Here is a 17,173-nt window from a genome sequence, read left to right as displayed (position 1 = left end):
AAGTCGTCCATGAATCGCTAAGCTGTTTATGGTGGATTTGTAACAACCTATACAATGTTCCTTTAGATCACAGTGCACCAAATATTTGCCAACACACTTTCTAGCACACTTATTCAAATTGAAATCTGCTTCTGCTTGCACTTCTCCCCTAAGTGGATACTAACAGTTCTAAGAGGATAAAATACACATATAGTTGGCTCTAATTACATCCTCTGAAAGATGCAAGCAGCTAGCGTACCTTAGTCCACAGTTGTCCTAGAACTGGGTCACAAGTTCTTGAGTTAACTGGATCAGTGAGAAAATTAATTTGAGTCATTGGTCAACATGTGATCCTGCTAAATACGAACTGGAACAGTTGAGGATCCCAGTGAAACATGACCATATATATACATCCCTGCAAAATCTGTACAAATTGTAGTTAGCGACGGGTGGCACTATGTACTGTGTGAACAAATAAAGAATCAACCTGTTCCAATGTTGCATGAAACGTGTTTCGTTTGTAGTTTAAGAAAAAGGGTAAGCAAACATAGTTGCATCACGTCAAAGAAAATCTGTGTAGCCCACACCATGTACATTAAAACACACGCTTGTAAGTTGTAACCTAAAACTGCCGAGAGAGACGATCATACAAGAAGACGAACTGATCTTTCTCTCCTCTTATAGAATCTGTATAAACTCAGTGGAGAGCAAAACGTTTATAAATAGCATCATCTAGCTTCTCACCCTCTTGGAGGCATGCCTTTGATATAATTAGCATTCAAAAATAAATGAAATTATAAAAAGCGAGGCCTTATTCTATTTTTGTATTTTTGGTTTCTGAAGCTAACTACAAAAGATGCAAATGGTGGAAGAAGCAAATGGAAAGAATACTTAGCTTTTCTTCTTATACTTGTTCCTTGTTGGTTAGTCATTTCATTGGTAAATGTTGTGATTCTCAATGTTTAATACCTCTATATGGAGTTGTCAAGTTGTACCAACAGCAGCCACGCATATAAGCATATACATACTTTAAACGCACTGGACCCGTGGTAATCCATATATGAGTTATCTTGCACCCATGGACCATGGTATCCCGCCTAGTTCAGAAACTCACTACAGAGAAAGATGTTTAGCTTCTTAAGACTGCACATGGCATTATTCTAAGTAACGTATATGTATTTCTCCATGAGAAGAAAAAAGAGAGAGAGATCAATTAGCATTAATCATGGAGCAACCAAACTGAAAAGTATCGGCAGAACACCTTCATATTAATGATTCGTTCTTCAAGAGACTGGAAATACACATCTCCAGCTCCATCACCTTGTAGAGCTTTGTATTCCTCCTCCGAGGACTTCGTATCCATCTCCTGTAATGCAGCCTACAGGCACCAGAATGAAACAGCACACATTGAGAATGACTTGATAACAGAATGATATTTTCAGTTAAGAAACATACTGAACTTACAGGGAAGCTAGCAGTCATGTTGCTCTCTTGCTCAAGGGTCTGCTTACACTGCAAAGTTAATATTTTTTTAGTTTGACTAAAATAGCAATTGCGACTGCTTGGCATATCTAGGCCATAAGAGTCCAGAATTAGAATAGTTCACTGATTTGTAAGAGGAGCCGTGATCCTTTTGCTTTGATATCTAGTTGCTTATTTCCAACATCAGATTCCTGTTTATTACTTAGTGATCGACACATGACAGGTTGGATGTTCCTTTGCTACATGAGGAGAATGGGAAGCATGGAATACCTTGTGTATGCTCCCTCTAAGTTGAGAATTTCATACCTCTTCCCTAAAATAACAAAACAGATCAATATTCAGGTGAACCTATTAATTACAGTTTCATAATTTGACAAAAAAATCCTATTTATGTTATCCAATGTTGCATTTGGAGAAGTTAAAAGTTAAGATGATATCTAGAATGGTGCAGACCTGATAGTAAGCTAATAGTTATCAACGACAGGCCATAATACAGGATAAACCAGGCCATTTTATTTTCCAGGTAGGTGCCCACCTTCCCAATAAAATCAGCTAAATATAGCGCACCGCAGCTCAACCGAGTTACGTCAACTGCTGAGTCCAGGGCATTCTCCACAGGCAGCTTCTGCCCGTACTTGCGCCACGAGAAGTCGTCCGCGGGGATCTTCGCCGCCTTCGAGCTGATTGCCGGCACGCGAGTCATCCGCCGAACCCGGGACTTCCTGCCGGTTCCATTCATTCAATCTTTAGCAACATGGATAACACCGGCAGGCGAAGAACGGAACAACGAAATCCATCCCTGGGTGAATCGAATCTGCTAGACTACTAACCTGCGCTTGGAGCAGTGGCAGCGGCCACCGGAGGCGCCGTACTTTCCACCGGCGACGTTCTCGGAGTGCGTGTGGTCGTGGCACTTGCGCTTCTGCCCGCCACCGGCGCCGGTGGATGCCGCGGAGGACGCCAGCGGCGGCTTCCCGCAGCTGGCCGAAGGTCTTCTTCTCCCCTCCTCCTTGCCCTTGCCCTTGGCCTCCACCGATCTGGAGAGGTGACCCGTGGCGCCCACGCCTCCGGCAATCGTGGCACGAATCCGCGGAGGCACATGCACACCTGGCGACGCCCTTCCTCTCTGGCCGCTTCCTTCACAGCGGGAGGATGGCCTGGGCAAGCGGCGGCGGCGGCGGCCGGCGGGCGCGGGCCTAGGGTTTGGACGGGGGAAGGGAGAGAGGCGAGGCGGGGGAAGAGGAGAGGGGTTCGTCCGAGTGGGGAGGCGGGTGGTGGCGGCGGCGATGTGGCTGAGGGAGGCGGGGGGAGGAGAGGAGGCGCACGGGAGGGAGGGAGGCGGCTGCGGGAGGAAGGGAGAGAGAGGAGGAGGCGTGCGGGAGGAAGCGGCGGCAGCTAGGTCTCCGCCACAGGAGCGCGACCCCATTTTATACCCCCCAGGCGAAATGACCGAAATGCCCTGGTGGGGGCATGGTATTTACAATGTGTTGCCATTATTACTATTCATTCCAATAGTGTTTCTTCCGGATCCGACGGCCCAGATCCTCCCACCTCTCGATCGAACGGACGAAAACGCATCAAGAGATCGCATCCAACGGCTGAGAGTCACTGAGCTCTGAGGAGGCTTGTCCATCCCTCTTTCTCTTATTTCTGGATTTGAAAGGGCGGCCGCACCACAGTAATAGAGGCGGCAGCTCAGAGGCACACACCAGCAGCAGGCGGATTTGCCGAGGCAAACACTCGAGGCACGGAGACGCGAGAGCCGACCTGGGCCAGCGACCGGCCGGAGGCAGAGGTGCGAGGTGAAAGCCGGCCAGGCGCAGCGACGGAGTCCGTGCCCATAATCCTATCCTCTTCCGGGTCGTGGTTGACCTCTGGACTTGATTCCAGCCCACTCACGCATGCGTTGATACGGATTGGTACTACGTGGCATACGGTAGCTGTAGGAATTCTTGTCTGACTCGGCGATGCATAGCAGCCACACCGATAGCAGATCCAAACAAAACCTTATCCAGGTCTCGCCGTAGAATTTTCCATCTGTAGCAAAAAACTTGGAAAGACAACTTACTATTGCGCTGGATTTATTCCTTCTTTTAACCTCGTCCGATGAACTCGGAGTCGATCTTGTGCTAACTCTTCTTCATCTGAACGATCACGAGCTTCTCGAAACCCTGGGAAGAATCCCTCCAAGAACTTAACACCACCGTGCGCGAGCCCCACGGTGGGCGCCAACTATCGTGGAATTAACACGTCAGATGTCCTTAGTGCCAGGACTTAGTCGCGAGGCCAACGCATCTATGTGGTAGCTTGAGAGGGGTTGATCGGGACGAGAGACGCAATACGCAAGATAAGGATTTAGACAGTTTCGGGCCCCGGGAAACATCATCCGGTAACAACCCTACATGCTATTTGTGGCTAGGTCTCATTATGCTCATGAGAAGAGTTGCCGTAAGCCGGCTCCCCCTTTGTGTCTAGCCCTAGATATTGTTTCTTCTTGCCTCTCCCTTTGGGGAGCCCTGCCCCTCCTTATATAAGTTAGAGGGGCGGGTTACATGTGGAGTCCTAGTAGGACTAGCCCATCTTGTACTACAAGCCGGATTCAAGTCCGGGTCTTGATTCCTTATAAGGGAGATACTCCTCACGCCTTTCCTCTTAAGCCGGCCTATCATAACGTAAGCCGGCCTTCTGGGCCTTAAGCCTCCTGGGCCCCCGGGTCTTGTCGCTCCTCCGATCCGCTTGCCAGGTCACCCATAAGTCGCCAGGATCGGGCGGGTCACTTAGTGAGTCGCCAAGTCCGGCCGGGTTATACTTCCGGCCGGGTTACATCGCGGGGTATATCCCCGACAATAGTTATTAGCTAGATGACTTTTTCTCTCTCTTTGATTCTCAATACAAAGTTCTCCTTGATGTTCTTGGAGATCTATTCGATGTAATACTCTTTTGCAGTGTGTTTGCCGAGATCCGATGAATTGTGGATTTATGATCAAGATTATCTATGAATATTATTTGGTTCTTCTCTGAATTCTTATATGCATGATTTGATATCTTTGCAAGTCTCTTCGAATTATCGGTTTAGTTTGGTCTACTAGATTGATCTTTCTTGCCATGAGAGAAGTGCTTAGCTTTGGGTTCAATCTTGAGGTGTCCTTTCCCAGTGATAGTAGGGGCAGCAAGGCACGTATTGTTGTTGTCATCGAGGATAAAAAGATGGGGTTTATATCATATTGTTTGAGTTTATCCTTCTACATCATGTCATCTTGCTAAATGCGTTACTCCGTTCTTTATGAACTTAATACTCTAGATGCATGTTGGATAGTGGTCGATGTGTGGAGTAATAGTAGTAGATGCAGGCAGGAGTCGGTCTACTTGACACGGATGTGATGCCTATGTTCATGATCATTGCCTTAGATGTCATCATAATTATGCGCTTTTCTATCAATTGCTCGGCAGTAATTTGTTCACCCACCGTAATATATGCTATCTCGAGAGACCCACTAGTGAAACCTATGGCCCCCAGGTCTCTTTTCCATATTATTGAATCTCGTTTACATCTTGCTAGTTTCCAATCTACTATTTTGCAATCTTTACTTTCCAATCTATACATCAAATATACCAAAAATATTTACTTTATTATCTCTATCAGATCTCAATTTTGCGAGTGACTGTGAAGGGATTGACAACCCCTTTATCGCGTTGGTTGCAAGTTCTTGATTGTTTATGCAGGTATTCAGTGACTTGTGTGTCGTCTCCTACTGGATTGATACCTTGGTTCTCAAAACTGAGGGAAATACTTACGCTACTTTGCTGCATCACCCTTTCCTCTTCAAGGGAAAACCAACGCAAGCACAAGAGGTAGCAGTGCGCCTGTCGAAATTTTGTCTGGTCGCACTGGGTACGTATGATTTGTTTGCTAATAGCCCCGCGATGCCTTCTTCCCCCCGACTACTTTCGCTAGTTTAAAAAAAACATGGCATATTTTCATCACGAGTAGTTCCCTGATCTCCCAGACGTCAACCAGCTTGCAGGCCACCCACATCGCTACCGACCGCCGCACTTGTCGTCGTCGGCCACTGATAATCCCCAAGTGTAGGGAATCATCGTAGCAATTCCCAAAGGTGGAAGTGATAAGTATGGAGTGTCGAACCCACAAGGAGCTAAAGGTAAGATCAATATTCTCTCAAGTCCTATCTGCCACCGATACGACTCTACGTACACCGAACGTTTGCTTCCAGCTAGAAACGAGAAATAAAACTACGTTGTGGATATGAAGAGGATAACTTTGCATGATATTGGAGAGCTAAAATATAAAAGTAGGTGTTGCTATCATAAAGTTAGAATATATTACTTAAGTATTATAAATAGCGAGTGTGGAATAATGATGGGTCAGTGTGCGGAATTGTCCTAGGCAATTGTTAACGAGACCGGTAATAACTATTGCAATTTCATATGAGGGAGAGGCATAAGATAACATACTTTCTCTTCTTGGATCATATGCACTTATGATTGGAACTCTAGCAAGCATCCGCAACTACTAAAGATCATTAAGGTAAAACCCAACCATTGCATTAACATATCAAGTCCCCTTTATTCCCATACGCTGCGACCCACTTATCCTTGTTTATGCTTCTGTCACTCAAGCAACGTAGACAATAAGTAAACCATGGACATATTGCAACACCCTACAGCGGCAATCCCTCACGCTTGCGTGACACGGAGGGCGCAATAGGACAACACCAAAATAAAACATACAACTCATACAAATCTAGATCATCAATCAACCCAAAGACAAAAGATATCTACTCAAAACATCATAGGATGGCAACACATCATTGGATCATAATATGTGGCATAAAGCACCATGTTCAAGTAGGGATTACAGCGGGGTGCGGGAGAGTGGACCGCGTAAAAGAGATGAGGATGGTGATGATGATGGTGATGTCGATGAAGACGATCACCGCGGCGATGATTCCCCTCCCGATGGCACTCCGGCGCCACCGAGAGAGAGGAGGAGAGGTCCCCCCCTTGTGCTTCCTCCTCCATGGCCTCCCCCTGGATGGGGAGAGGTTCCTCCTCTGGTCCTTGGCCTTCACGGCAATGATGGCCCCTCCGAGATCCTTCCCCATGGCCTCCGGTGATGATGGCCCCCCTCCGGCAGGGTGCCAGAGAGGGCCTAGATTGATTTCTCGTGGGTACAGAGGCTTGCGACAGCGGAATCCCAGACTAGGTTATTTTTTGGAAGTTTGGGCATTTATAGTAGAGGTTGGCATCGGTCAGGGGGCCCCACGGGGAGTCCACAAGGCACAGGGGCGCGCCCTCCACCCTCGTGGGCCCCTCGGGACTCCCCTCTGGTAGATTTCTGTTCCAGTATTTTTTATATTTTCCAAAAAATCTCTGTTGATTTTCAGCGCATTCCGAGAACTTTTATTTCTGCACAAAAACAACACCACGGTAGTTCTGCTGAAAACAACGTCAGTCCGGGTTAGTTCCAATCAAATCATACCATAATCATGTGGAAATATTATAAACATGGCATGAATACTTCATAATTATAGATACGTTGGATACGTATCAGCCGCCGCCCTCGACTGCGCCATCTCCAGGACATCCTACCGGCCGCCAGCTCCTCTCCAGCGTCACCGTCGCTTGTTCCCAGCATGGCCCGCCCTGTTGCAGCACCCCAGTTCGTCGTGGCTCTCGCTGGCTCCACTGCATGTAGCTCCTGCCGGTGAAGGTCGTAGCTCCGACGAAGGAGTGCCGCCATTGCATCAATGGTGAGGTGCCAGTTCTAGCTTTTTGTCGCCGGGTTGAAGCTTTTCAAATATAGGGTTGAACCATTTCATGTCAACGATTGCAACTTATCAAAAAAATGACCTCGCAGGTTAGCAAAAGTAGACGATGGTAGATGGCGGTTGCAGCAAAAATTCGACCTCGCTGGTAGTAGCAAAAGTAGACGGCTGCTGCAAAAAAGAACGGGTCGTCTCCCAGTCGTGAGGCGCAGTATGGCCAATAGGTTGTAGCAAAAAAATTAGCTTGTCGTAGCAAAACAAGATGATGGTTGCAGCAAAAACCATTGTCGTCGCTGTCACAACACGCGAAGTGGTCAGTTAGTTGTAGCAAATTTTGTTGCCGGTTGTAGCAAAATTGATGACGGTTGCAGCAATTCATCTCGCCGTCGTCACGTGTCGCTGCTCCACCATGATGGATGTAGCAAAATCCCTCGCCGGTGGTAGCAAAATCTAAGGACCTTGCAACAAAAAAGGAATCGCTGTAGTAGGTCGCAGCTTCGCCATGATGGATGTAGCAAATCTATCGTCGGTAGTAGCAAAATTCAACGACAGTTGCAGCTTCTGACTCAACTGGTTGCGGCTTCCAGGGGTGGTGGATTCCATGGCGGTGTTGCGGGGGCACACCGCCGGGCTGTAGCAGGATGTAATGCTGGTTGTTTCCCGGAGCAGCGTTGTGACGTCTTTGCCGATGCCGGTTGTAGCTTTTTCTTTTTTGCTTCGTGTAACTCCATGGCAACACTCACTGCGGCGGAGCTGTTGACGACTGTACACCTTCTTGGAGCATGGCCGTGCAGGAGAGGTGTGCCGGTGGTCGCCTCACCGGAGCTAGGATGCGACAACGCGTATGAGAGAAAAGGAGGCATGCAGGCGGGCAAGATGTTTGAGCAGATGAAAGAAGACAAAGAAAAGACGATGTAAGGGATAAGTTTCTGTGGACGAGCAGTGCTAGGATAAAGACATGTGTGGGACCCATGTTCGCATGGCACGCGTGTAGCGGGCCGGCGCAATGTTCCGCCGGCACACTGATTGTAAACATTTCCCTACAAATATGCTGATTATGTTGCCGGACTTGATTATGTTGCCAGACTACCATGTACAAACCCTTCTGCCAAGGAAAAATATTCACCTCCCATGTTACACATGTGTACTCTATGAGGAAAGAAGTGACGAACTCATCCTAGTGCCGGATGTCCTATGTACCTAAAGAAAGGAGACACCTCTGCATCGATGATATAGCATGTTTGGGACTGCTCTGCTTCCTAAAATTCAGCTTCGTTTTAGAAAACACAAACCGAATAAGGTAGCTCCATGATATACCGTCCCGCAAAAATATAGAATTTGGGGTACAACTCCCTGTTTTTTGTGAAGCTGGAGTTGGAGCAAAATTTCGCACCACTGCCCCTTTGTTTTTCCCCATGTCACCCAATCAAATAGATTCATTCCACCAAATTTCCTTTTCTTAAAGCTGTAGCTAGCTGGAAACCAAACATGATAACCTGCCCTTTTGGTGGGGCTGCAACTCCTATATGAAACTGCTCCAAAGTGGATTAATGGAGTGAAGCTGATTTTAGTGGAGCAGAACAGTCCCAAACAGGCTCTTGGGAACACCGTGGTAAGTTTGATCATTGGGAAGAGAATTGTCGAAAATATTCATATGGTAATTTGTGTCTAAATAGCATGGTAACATGCACACCACAGACATGATAACTTGCGTACAAACACCATGGTAACTTTGACCATTAGAAAGAAAAATGTTGAAAAGCTACCCAATAACTTGTGTGTAAATAGTATAGTAATATACGCACCACAGATCTAAGAACCAAGGTACAAAAAATGTGGTAACTTTGACCATGGGAAAGAAATTGTTGAAAAGATACCCCCGATAACTTATGTGTAAATAACATGGTAATATACGTACCACAAACCTACTCCCTCCGTTATGAATTACTTGTCGCACATATGGATGTATCTCGATGTATTTTAGTTCTAGATACATCCATTTCAGTGACGAGTAATTTGGGATGGAGGGAGTAATAACTTAGGTGAAAACACTGTGGTAATTTGGACCCGAGCAATACAAAAGTTGAAACATACCCCCTAGCAGTTATTGAAACATACCCCTATAACTTTTGTTTAAATACCATGATATATTAAGCACCACATACATGATATCTTACCGACAAACACAAACTTTTACGCGGGGAGGGGAGAGGGGTGAACAACTCCCCCAATTTTTTTATGTAAATAGCATGGTAACTTACACAATGCAGACCTAATAACTTGTGTATAAATACCATGGTAAGTTTGATAAAAAAAGCATGGTAACTTTCTGTAGTAACGCGGTTATATAAAAAGGTGTCAAAATGTTAGTTGTCTTTAATTGAGCAACAAATCCTCTGGGGGTGAGTTGGTTGTGGTGGTGTGCTTCGTGCCAAGGAGTCGTAGATTCAAATCACATACATGGAAGAAAATATCATGCAGCAAACGTGGATGGTTGTTTTCTCGGGGTGGGACACACATGATGCATGGGAGAAGTGGGTTTCTTGGGTGGGACTGCATGACGTGCAATGGAAGTCTGATCGAAGGGAGGGGGTCATTCAAGAGGAGATGACATTGATGGGAGGGAGCTCGACTGGGAGGAGATGGGATCGGAGGGAGGGGGTTCATTCAGTCATTTTGCTAACTGCCACATAGGTGATGGTTATCATAGTCCTTCCCTAAGAATGGACGTACGCTCCGTATCAAGGTCCTCCGGAGTATGCTCTAACTATTACTTATAGGAGTCAAACCACTTCAGCCGATGCACGAGATCAGCGGATATGCCATGTGGCCAGTTACGACAATACAGGGAAGCTTTACACCCAAGCTTCGAGAGTATATAGCAAAAAGCTACCGTAATTCGGGTTAGGGTTATGGAAAACTATCACTTTTTAAATTTCTCAAAATGCTACCACTATTTTGGTTGGATGTTCCAAAAACACTAGTTGCTCAACTATTAACTTTTAACCATATTCATGACATTGTTGGCCCACCCATCAGCTTTGACCGTTTGTTTGACCATTACTTACATATGGGACACACATGTAAGCTCTCTCTCTCTCTCTCCCTCTCTTTCTCTTTCTACTCTCATCTCCCATCTCCTTCCCTGAACTCTCTCTCCCGAGGCTGGCCATTCTCACCAGCGTCGCTGCCGCACAGCCTACATCGAGCCACCATGGCCGTGCCCATCTCCGCCACGCCCAGACTTATCCGCCCCTTTCCTCCACTCCTGCGCTCGCCCAGGTAAGCTTCGATGCGCAACAGCTCGACCATGGCAATATGGGCGATGTCGGGGAGAATTTCTTCATGCTTCTACTGCCTGGACCTTGGCACCCTGGCTGCTAGAGCAGAGTAACAGTCACAAGGAGCAGCGACAAGCAGCAACAGCAAGGAGCAGCACCCACAGCAAGGAGCGGCAGCCGCAAGGAATAGCAACAACCGGAAGGAGAAGCAGCAGCTGCAAACTGCGGGAAGGAGCGGCAGCGGCAAGCAGCTGGCCGGGCATGGTGTCACCCATCGTGGCTGCAACGGCCCTCCAGCTCCGAGTGTGCCGCATGCAGCAGCTCTGGAACGGGGCTATGCGGCACTTGGAGCTCGGTCACGCTGCATGCAGGAGCCGGCATGCCCTCGAGCTCGCCAGAGCAACGCCGGCCGGCTCCAGTGACGAGCTCACTGGCAGGGACCTGATTGCTTTTTCTAAAATACTGAAAAGGATCCAATTGTTTTTTTCTAAAAAATTGAAAGGGACCTGGTTGTTTTTTATTTTTGCGAAGGGACACACATGTGGGCTCCATCTGTCATAACGGTCAAAACTGACGAGTGGACCCAATCCGTCATAAACGTGATTTAAATTAACTAACACAATCATCAACGCAACTTAGTAGTTTTTTGGAAGAGACAACCAAAATAGTGGTAGTGTTTTGAGGGATTTTAAAAAGTGGTAGTTTTATATAACCCTAGCCCAAATTGTGGTATTTTTTGTTGGGGCACATAGCATGGAATTTCAAAAAAATCCTACTCTCGTGCAAGATCTATCTAGGAGATGAATAGCAACGAGAGAGGGAGAGTGTCTCTACGTACCCTCGTAGACTGAAAGCGGAAGCGTTTGACAACGCGGTTGATGTAGTCGAACTTCTTCTAACTCCGACTGATCAAGTACCGAATGTATGACACCTCCGAGTTCTGCACATGTTCAGCTCGATGACGTCCCTCGTCCTCTTGATCCTGCAAAGGTGTTGAGGAAGTAGATGAGTTCCGTCAGCACGACGGTGTGGTGACGACGATGGTGATGTGATCTGTGTAGGGCTTCGCCTAGCACCGCAAGAATATGACCGGGGGGTGTAAACTGTGGAGGGGGGCGCCGCACATGGCTAACAATTGATGTTGTGTGTTTTAGGCGCCCCCTCCCCACATATATATAGGTTAGAGGGGAGAAGAGGCAGCCAAGGGGCGCCCCAAGTAGGAGGAATCCTACTTGGGGTCCTCTCCCAATTCGGCCAACCCCCCTCTCCTATTCCTATTCGGAGTAGGAAGGGAAGAGGGGGAAGGGGAATCATATTCCCCTTTTCCTTTCCTCCTTCCCATTTCCTTCTCCAATTTGGCCAGCCCATATGGGGGGGGGGGCGCACCAGCCCCTTTGTGGCTGGTGTGTTTCCCCTCTTGGCCCATAAGGGCCATATCTTTTGCCGGGGGTGCCCGGAACACCTTCCGGTGACCTGATATGTACCAGGTACCCTCCAGAACACTTCCGGTGTCCGAATACCATCGTCCTATATATATATATATATATATATATATATCAATATTTACCTCTCGACCATTTCGAGACTCCTCGTCATGTCTGTGATCTCATCCGGGACTCCGAAGAACATTCGATCACCAAATCACATAACTCATATAATACAATATGGCCATCGAACATTAAGCATGCGGACCCTACGGGTTCGAGAACTATGTTGACATGACCGAGACACCTCTCTGGTTAATAACCAACAGCGAAACCTGGATGCTTATATTGGCTCCCATATGTTCTACAAAGATCTTTATCGGTCGAACCGTTATGACAACATACGTTATTCCCTTTGTCATCCGTATGTTACTTCCCCGAGATTCGATTGTCGGTATCTTCATAACTTGTTCAATCTCGTTACCGACAAGTCTCTTTACTCATTTCATAATACATCATCCTGCAACTAACTTATTAGTCACTTTGCTTGCAAGGCTTCTGATACGTCTCCAACGTATCTATAATTTTTGATTGTTCCATGCTATTATATTACCCCTTTTGGATGTTTATGAGCTTTATTTTACACATTATTATCATTTTTGGGACTAACCTACTAACCGGAGGCCCAACTCGTATTGCTGTTTTTTTGCCTATTTCAGTATTTCGAAGAAAAGGAATATCAAACGGAGTCCAAACGGAATGAAACCTTCGGGAGCATGATTTTTGGAACGAACATGATCCAGAGGACTTGGAGTGTAAGTCAAGAAACAGCCGAGGCCTCCACGAGATAGGAGGGCGCCATCGCTATAGGGCGCGTCCCCTATCTCGTGGGCCCCTCGGGCGGCCATCGATGTACTTCTTCCTCCTATATAATCCTACGTACCCCGAAAACATCCAGGGAGCACCCGAAACACAATTTCCACCGCCATAACCTTCTATATCCGCGAGATCCCATCTTGGAGCCTTCGCCGGCGCTCTGCCGGAGGGGGAATCGACCACGGAGGGCTTCTATATCAACACCATAGCCCTTCAGATGAGTTGTGAGTAGTTTACTACAGACCTTCGGGTCCATAGTTATTAGCTAGATGGCTTCTTCTCTCTTTTTGGATCTCAATACAATGCTCTCCCCCTCTCTTGTGGAGATCTATTCGATGTAATCTCTTTTTACGGTGTGTTTGTCGAGATCCGATGAATTGCGGGTTTATGATCAAGTTTATCTGTGAGAAATATTTGAATCTCATCTGAATTCTTTTATGTATGATTGAGTTATCTTTGCAAGTCTCTTCGAATTATCGGTTTGGTTTGGCCTACTAGATTGATCTTTCTTGCCATGGGAGAAGTGCTTAGCTTTGGGTTCAATCTTGCGGTGTCCTTACCCAGTGACAGAAAGGGTCGTAAGGCACGTATTGTATTGTTGTCATCGAGGATAAAAAGATGGGGTTTATATCATATTGCATGAGTTTATCCCTCTACATCATGTCATCTTGCTTAAGGCGTTAGTCTATTCTTATGAACTTAATACTCTAGATGCAGGCAGGAGTCGGTCGATGTGTGGAGTAATAGTAGTAGATGCAGGTAGGAGTCGGTCTACTTGTTGCGGATGTGATGCCTATATACATGATCATGCCTAGATAATCTCATAATTATTCGCTTTTCTATCAATTGCTCGACAGTAATTTGTTCACCCACCGTAATACTTATGCTATCTTGAGAGAAGCCTCTAGTGAAACCTATGGCCCCCGGGTCTATCTCTTATCATATAAGCTTTCAATCTACTTTTATTTGCATCTTTACTTTTTGCATCTATATTATAAAATACCAAAAATATATTTATCTTATCATACTATCTCTATCAGATCTCACTTTCGCAAGTGGCCGTGAAGGGATTGACAACCCCTTTATCGCGTTGGTTGTGAGTTCTTGGTTTGTTTGTGTAGGTGCATGGGACTTTTGAGGAGCCTCCTACTGGATTGATACCTTGGTTCTCAAAAACTAAGGGAAATACTTACACTACTATTGCTGCATCACCCTTTCCTCTTCAAGGAAAACCAACGCAAGCTCAAGACATAGCAAGAAGGATTTCTAGCGCCGTTGCCGGGGAGGCTTCCACCAAGTCAAGTCAAGATTCGACCTCCCGCCGACGTGCGATTTCTGGCGCCGTTGCGGGAGAGGTCTTCGCTCAAGTCAAGACATACCAAGTACCCATCACAAACTCATCTCCCTCGCATTTACATTATTTGCCATTTGCCTCTCGTTTTCCTCTCCCCCACTTCACCTTTGCCGTTTTATTTGCCCTCTCTTTCTCTCTCTCTCTCTCTCTCTCTCTCTCTCTCTCTCTGTCTTGCTTTCCCTTTCGTTTGCTCGTTTGGTTGGAATAGATGCTTATTTATTGCTAAACAGAGAACCTAAGATCTATGGATCCTCATCCGCTTGCTAATCTTTTTAAGAGATCCAATTATGATGAACCAATTGCTAGTGAGTTTTGTGCACTAGATTATCTTTATGAAGCTTTGCTCAAAATTTGTGAATCTAAAAATTATGATGAAGAAATTTATGAAGAGATTCACGATAACTCCTTGAATAAAAAGCATGATTGCAATGATTTTCCTATAAATTATCTTGATGTCAATTGTGCTAATAATATGCAAAACCCTAAGCTTGGGGATGCTAGTTTTGCTATGTCTACTACTTGTTTCAATGATCATGATTGGGGTGATTCTTCTTATAACCTTGAAAATTTATTTAAGCCCCATGATGAATATGAGATTGATAATAGTGTTTGCAATAATATTGAAAGTGGGTTTGGAAGAGTGTCAACTTTAGATCCCACATATCTGGAGTATGTTCAATCTTATGATATTTTTGATAAAAGTGGGTTCGGAAAGGTCATGACTTTAGTTAATGTTAATCCCACTATCTTGGAAGAGTGTCAACTTTGCATGCATATGGATCATGTTGAGAATATGTTTTCTGATAGCTATTTTGTTGAATTTGCCTATCCTACATGTAATTATTATGAGAGAGGAAAATATGGTCGTGGAAATTTTTATCTTATTAAATTACCTCTCGTCATGTTGAGATTGCTATCGTCTCTTTCTTCTTCCTTGCATATGCTAGTTTTTGCTTGACTTGAAAATTTGTTTGCTTATAATATGCCTATGCATAGGAAGTATGTTAGACTTAAGTGTGTTTGTCACATGTTTTATGATGCTCTATTTATGCTTCAATTTTTGTCTTTCATGTGAGCATCATTGAAATCTCAATGCCTAGCTATAAAGGCTTTAAAGAAAAGCGCTTGTTGGGAGACAACCCAATATTTTTCCTTGACGTTATTTAATAAATCTTGCATCTACTCTATGTTTAGATGTTTTTTATCTTTTAATTAGTGTTTGTGCCAAGTAGAACCTATAGGATAACCTATGATGATAGTTGATTTGATTCTACTGAAAAACTGAAACTTTGCACGCACCAATTTAATTTTGTTAAATCACAGAAACATTATTTTGTGTTGATTCTTTTCTCTGATAATCAATAGACAAATTTTCCAGGACTTCCTATTTTGGTAGGATTTTTAGAGTTCCAGAAGTTTTCGTTAGTTACAGATTGCTACAGACTGTTCTGTTTTTGACATATTCTGTTTTTCGTGTGTTGTTTGCTTATTTTGATGCATCTATGGCTAGTAAAATAGTTTATAAACCATAGAGAAGTTGGAATACAGTAGGTTTAACACCAAAATAAATAAATAATGAGTTAATTACAGTACCTTATGTGGTGGTTTTCTTTTCTTTCACTAACGGAGCTTATGAGATTTCCTGTTGAGTTTTGTGTTGTGAAGTTTTCAAGTTTTGGGTAAAGCTTTTATGGACTATGGCATAAGGAGTGGCAAGTGCCTAAGCTTGGGGATGCCCATGGCACCCCAATATATTCAAGGATATCCAAAATCCTAAGGTTGGAGATGCCCCGAGAAGGCATCCCCTCTTTCATCTTCGTTCATTGGTAACTTTACTTGGAGCTATATTTTTATTCGCCACATGATATGTGTTTTGCTTGGAGCGTCGTGTATTATATTAGTCTTTGCTTTTTAGTTTACCACAAGCATCCTTGTTGTACACACCTTTTGGGATAATCCTACTTGATTAGAATTTGCTAGAATACTCTATGTGCTTCACTTATATCTTTTGAGATTGATAGTTCTTGCTCTAGTGCTTCACTTATATCTTTTAGAGCACGGTGGTAACTTAATTTTGGAGAAATTGCTAGTCTCTCATGATTTAGTTATATTATTTTGAGAGTCTTTTAGAACAGCATGGTATTTGCTTTGGTTACAAATTTGGTCCTAGAATGATGAGCATCCAAGTTGGGTATAATAAAAACTATCATAGAAAAGAATTGGGTGCTATGATCAATTTGTTGCTTGATAATTGTTTTGAGATATAAAGGTAGTAATGTTAGGGTCATGCTAGTGGGTAATTATGAAATTGAGAAATACTTTTGTTGAAGTTGGCAAGTCCCGTAGCATGCACGTATGGTAAAAGTTGTGTGACAAATTTGTTGCATGAGGTGCTCTTTTGATTGTCTTCCTTATGAGTGGCAGTCGGGGACGAGGGATGGTCTTTTCCTACCAATCTATCCCTCTTGGGGCATGCGTAGTACTTTGCTTCGAGGGCTAAGTAGACTTTTGCAATAAGTATATGAGTTCTTTATGACTAATGTGAGTCCATGGATATACGCAAACTCATCCTTCCACTTTGCTAGCTTTTCTTATTACCGTGCAACTCTCGCCGGTATTGAACCCATTATTTACCTTCCTCAAAATAGCCACCATACCTACCTGTTATGGCATTTCCATAGCCATTCCGAGATATATTGCCATGCAACTTTCCACCGTTCCGTTTATTATGACACATTTCATCATTGTCATATTGCTCTTTGCATGATCATGTAGTTGACATAGTATTTGTGGCAAGGCCACCTTCATAATTTCCATACATGTCGCTCTTGATTCATTGCGTATCCCGGTACACCGCCGGAGGCATTCATATAGAGTCATATCTTGTTCTAGCTTTGAGTTGTAATTCTTGAGTTGTAAATCCATAAAAGTGTGATGATCTTCATTATTAGAGCATTATCTTAGTGAGGAAAGGATGATGAAGACTATGAT

The 17,173-nt window shown here is 44.7% G+C and overlaps 1 protein-coding gene across 1 annotated transcript in view; it reads right to left on the bottom strand.

The window, feature by feature from the left end:
* Nucleotides 1–1,264: 1,264 nt before the first annotated feature.
* Nucleotides 1,265–17,173, bottom strand: part of LOC123077449 (uncharacterized) — a 121,063-nt gene continuing 105,154 nt past the window's right edge. The window contains exons 2-6 of the mRNA XM_044499732.1: nucleotides 2,292–2,587; nucleotides 1,997–2,183; nucleotides 1,732–1,774; nucleotides 1,444–1,491; nucleotides 1,265–1,357 (exon numbers count right to left, since the gene is read on the bottom strand). Of these exons, the coding sequence (XP_044355667.1) occupies nucleotides 1,748–1,774; nucleotides 1,997–2,183; nucleotides 2,292–2,587 (510 nt within the window). The 3' untranslated portion in view covers nucleotides 1,265–1,357; nucleotides 1,444–1,491; nucleotides 1,732–1,747. The remainder of the gene's footprint in view (nucleotides 1,358–1,443; nucleotides 1,492–1,731; nucleotides 1,775–1,996; nucleotides 2,184–2,291; nucleotides 2,588–17,173) is intronic.

This window comes from Triticum aestivum, chromosome 1B, assembly GCF_018294505.1.
Source record: "Triticum aestivum cultivar Chinese Spring chromosome 1B, IWGSC CS RefSeq v2.1, whole genome shotgun sequence".
Lineage (NCBI taxonomy): Eukaryota > Viridiplantae > Streptophyta > Magnoliopsida > Poales > Poaceae > Triticum > Triticum aestivum.
The sequence above is the reverse complement of the archived record's forward strand: the minus strand, read 5'-3'. Positions and strand labels throughout refer to the sequence as shown.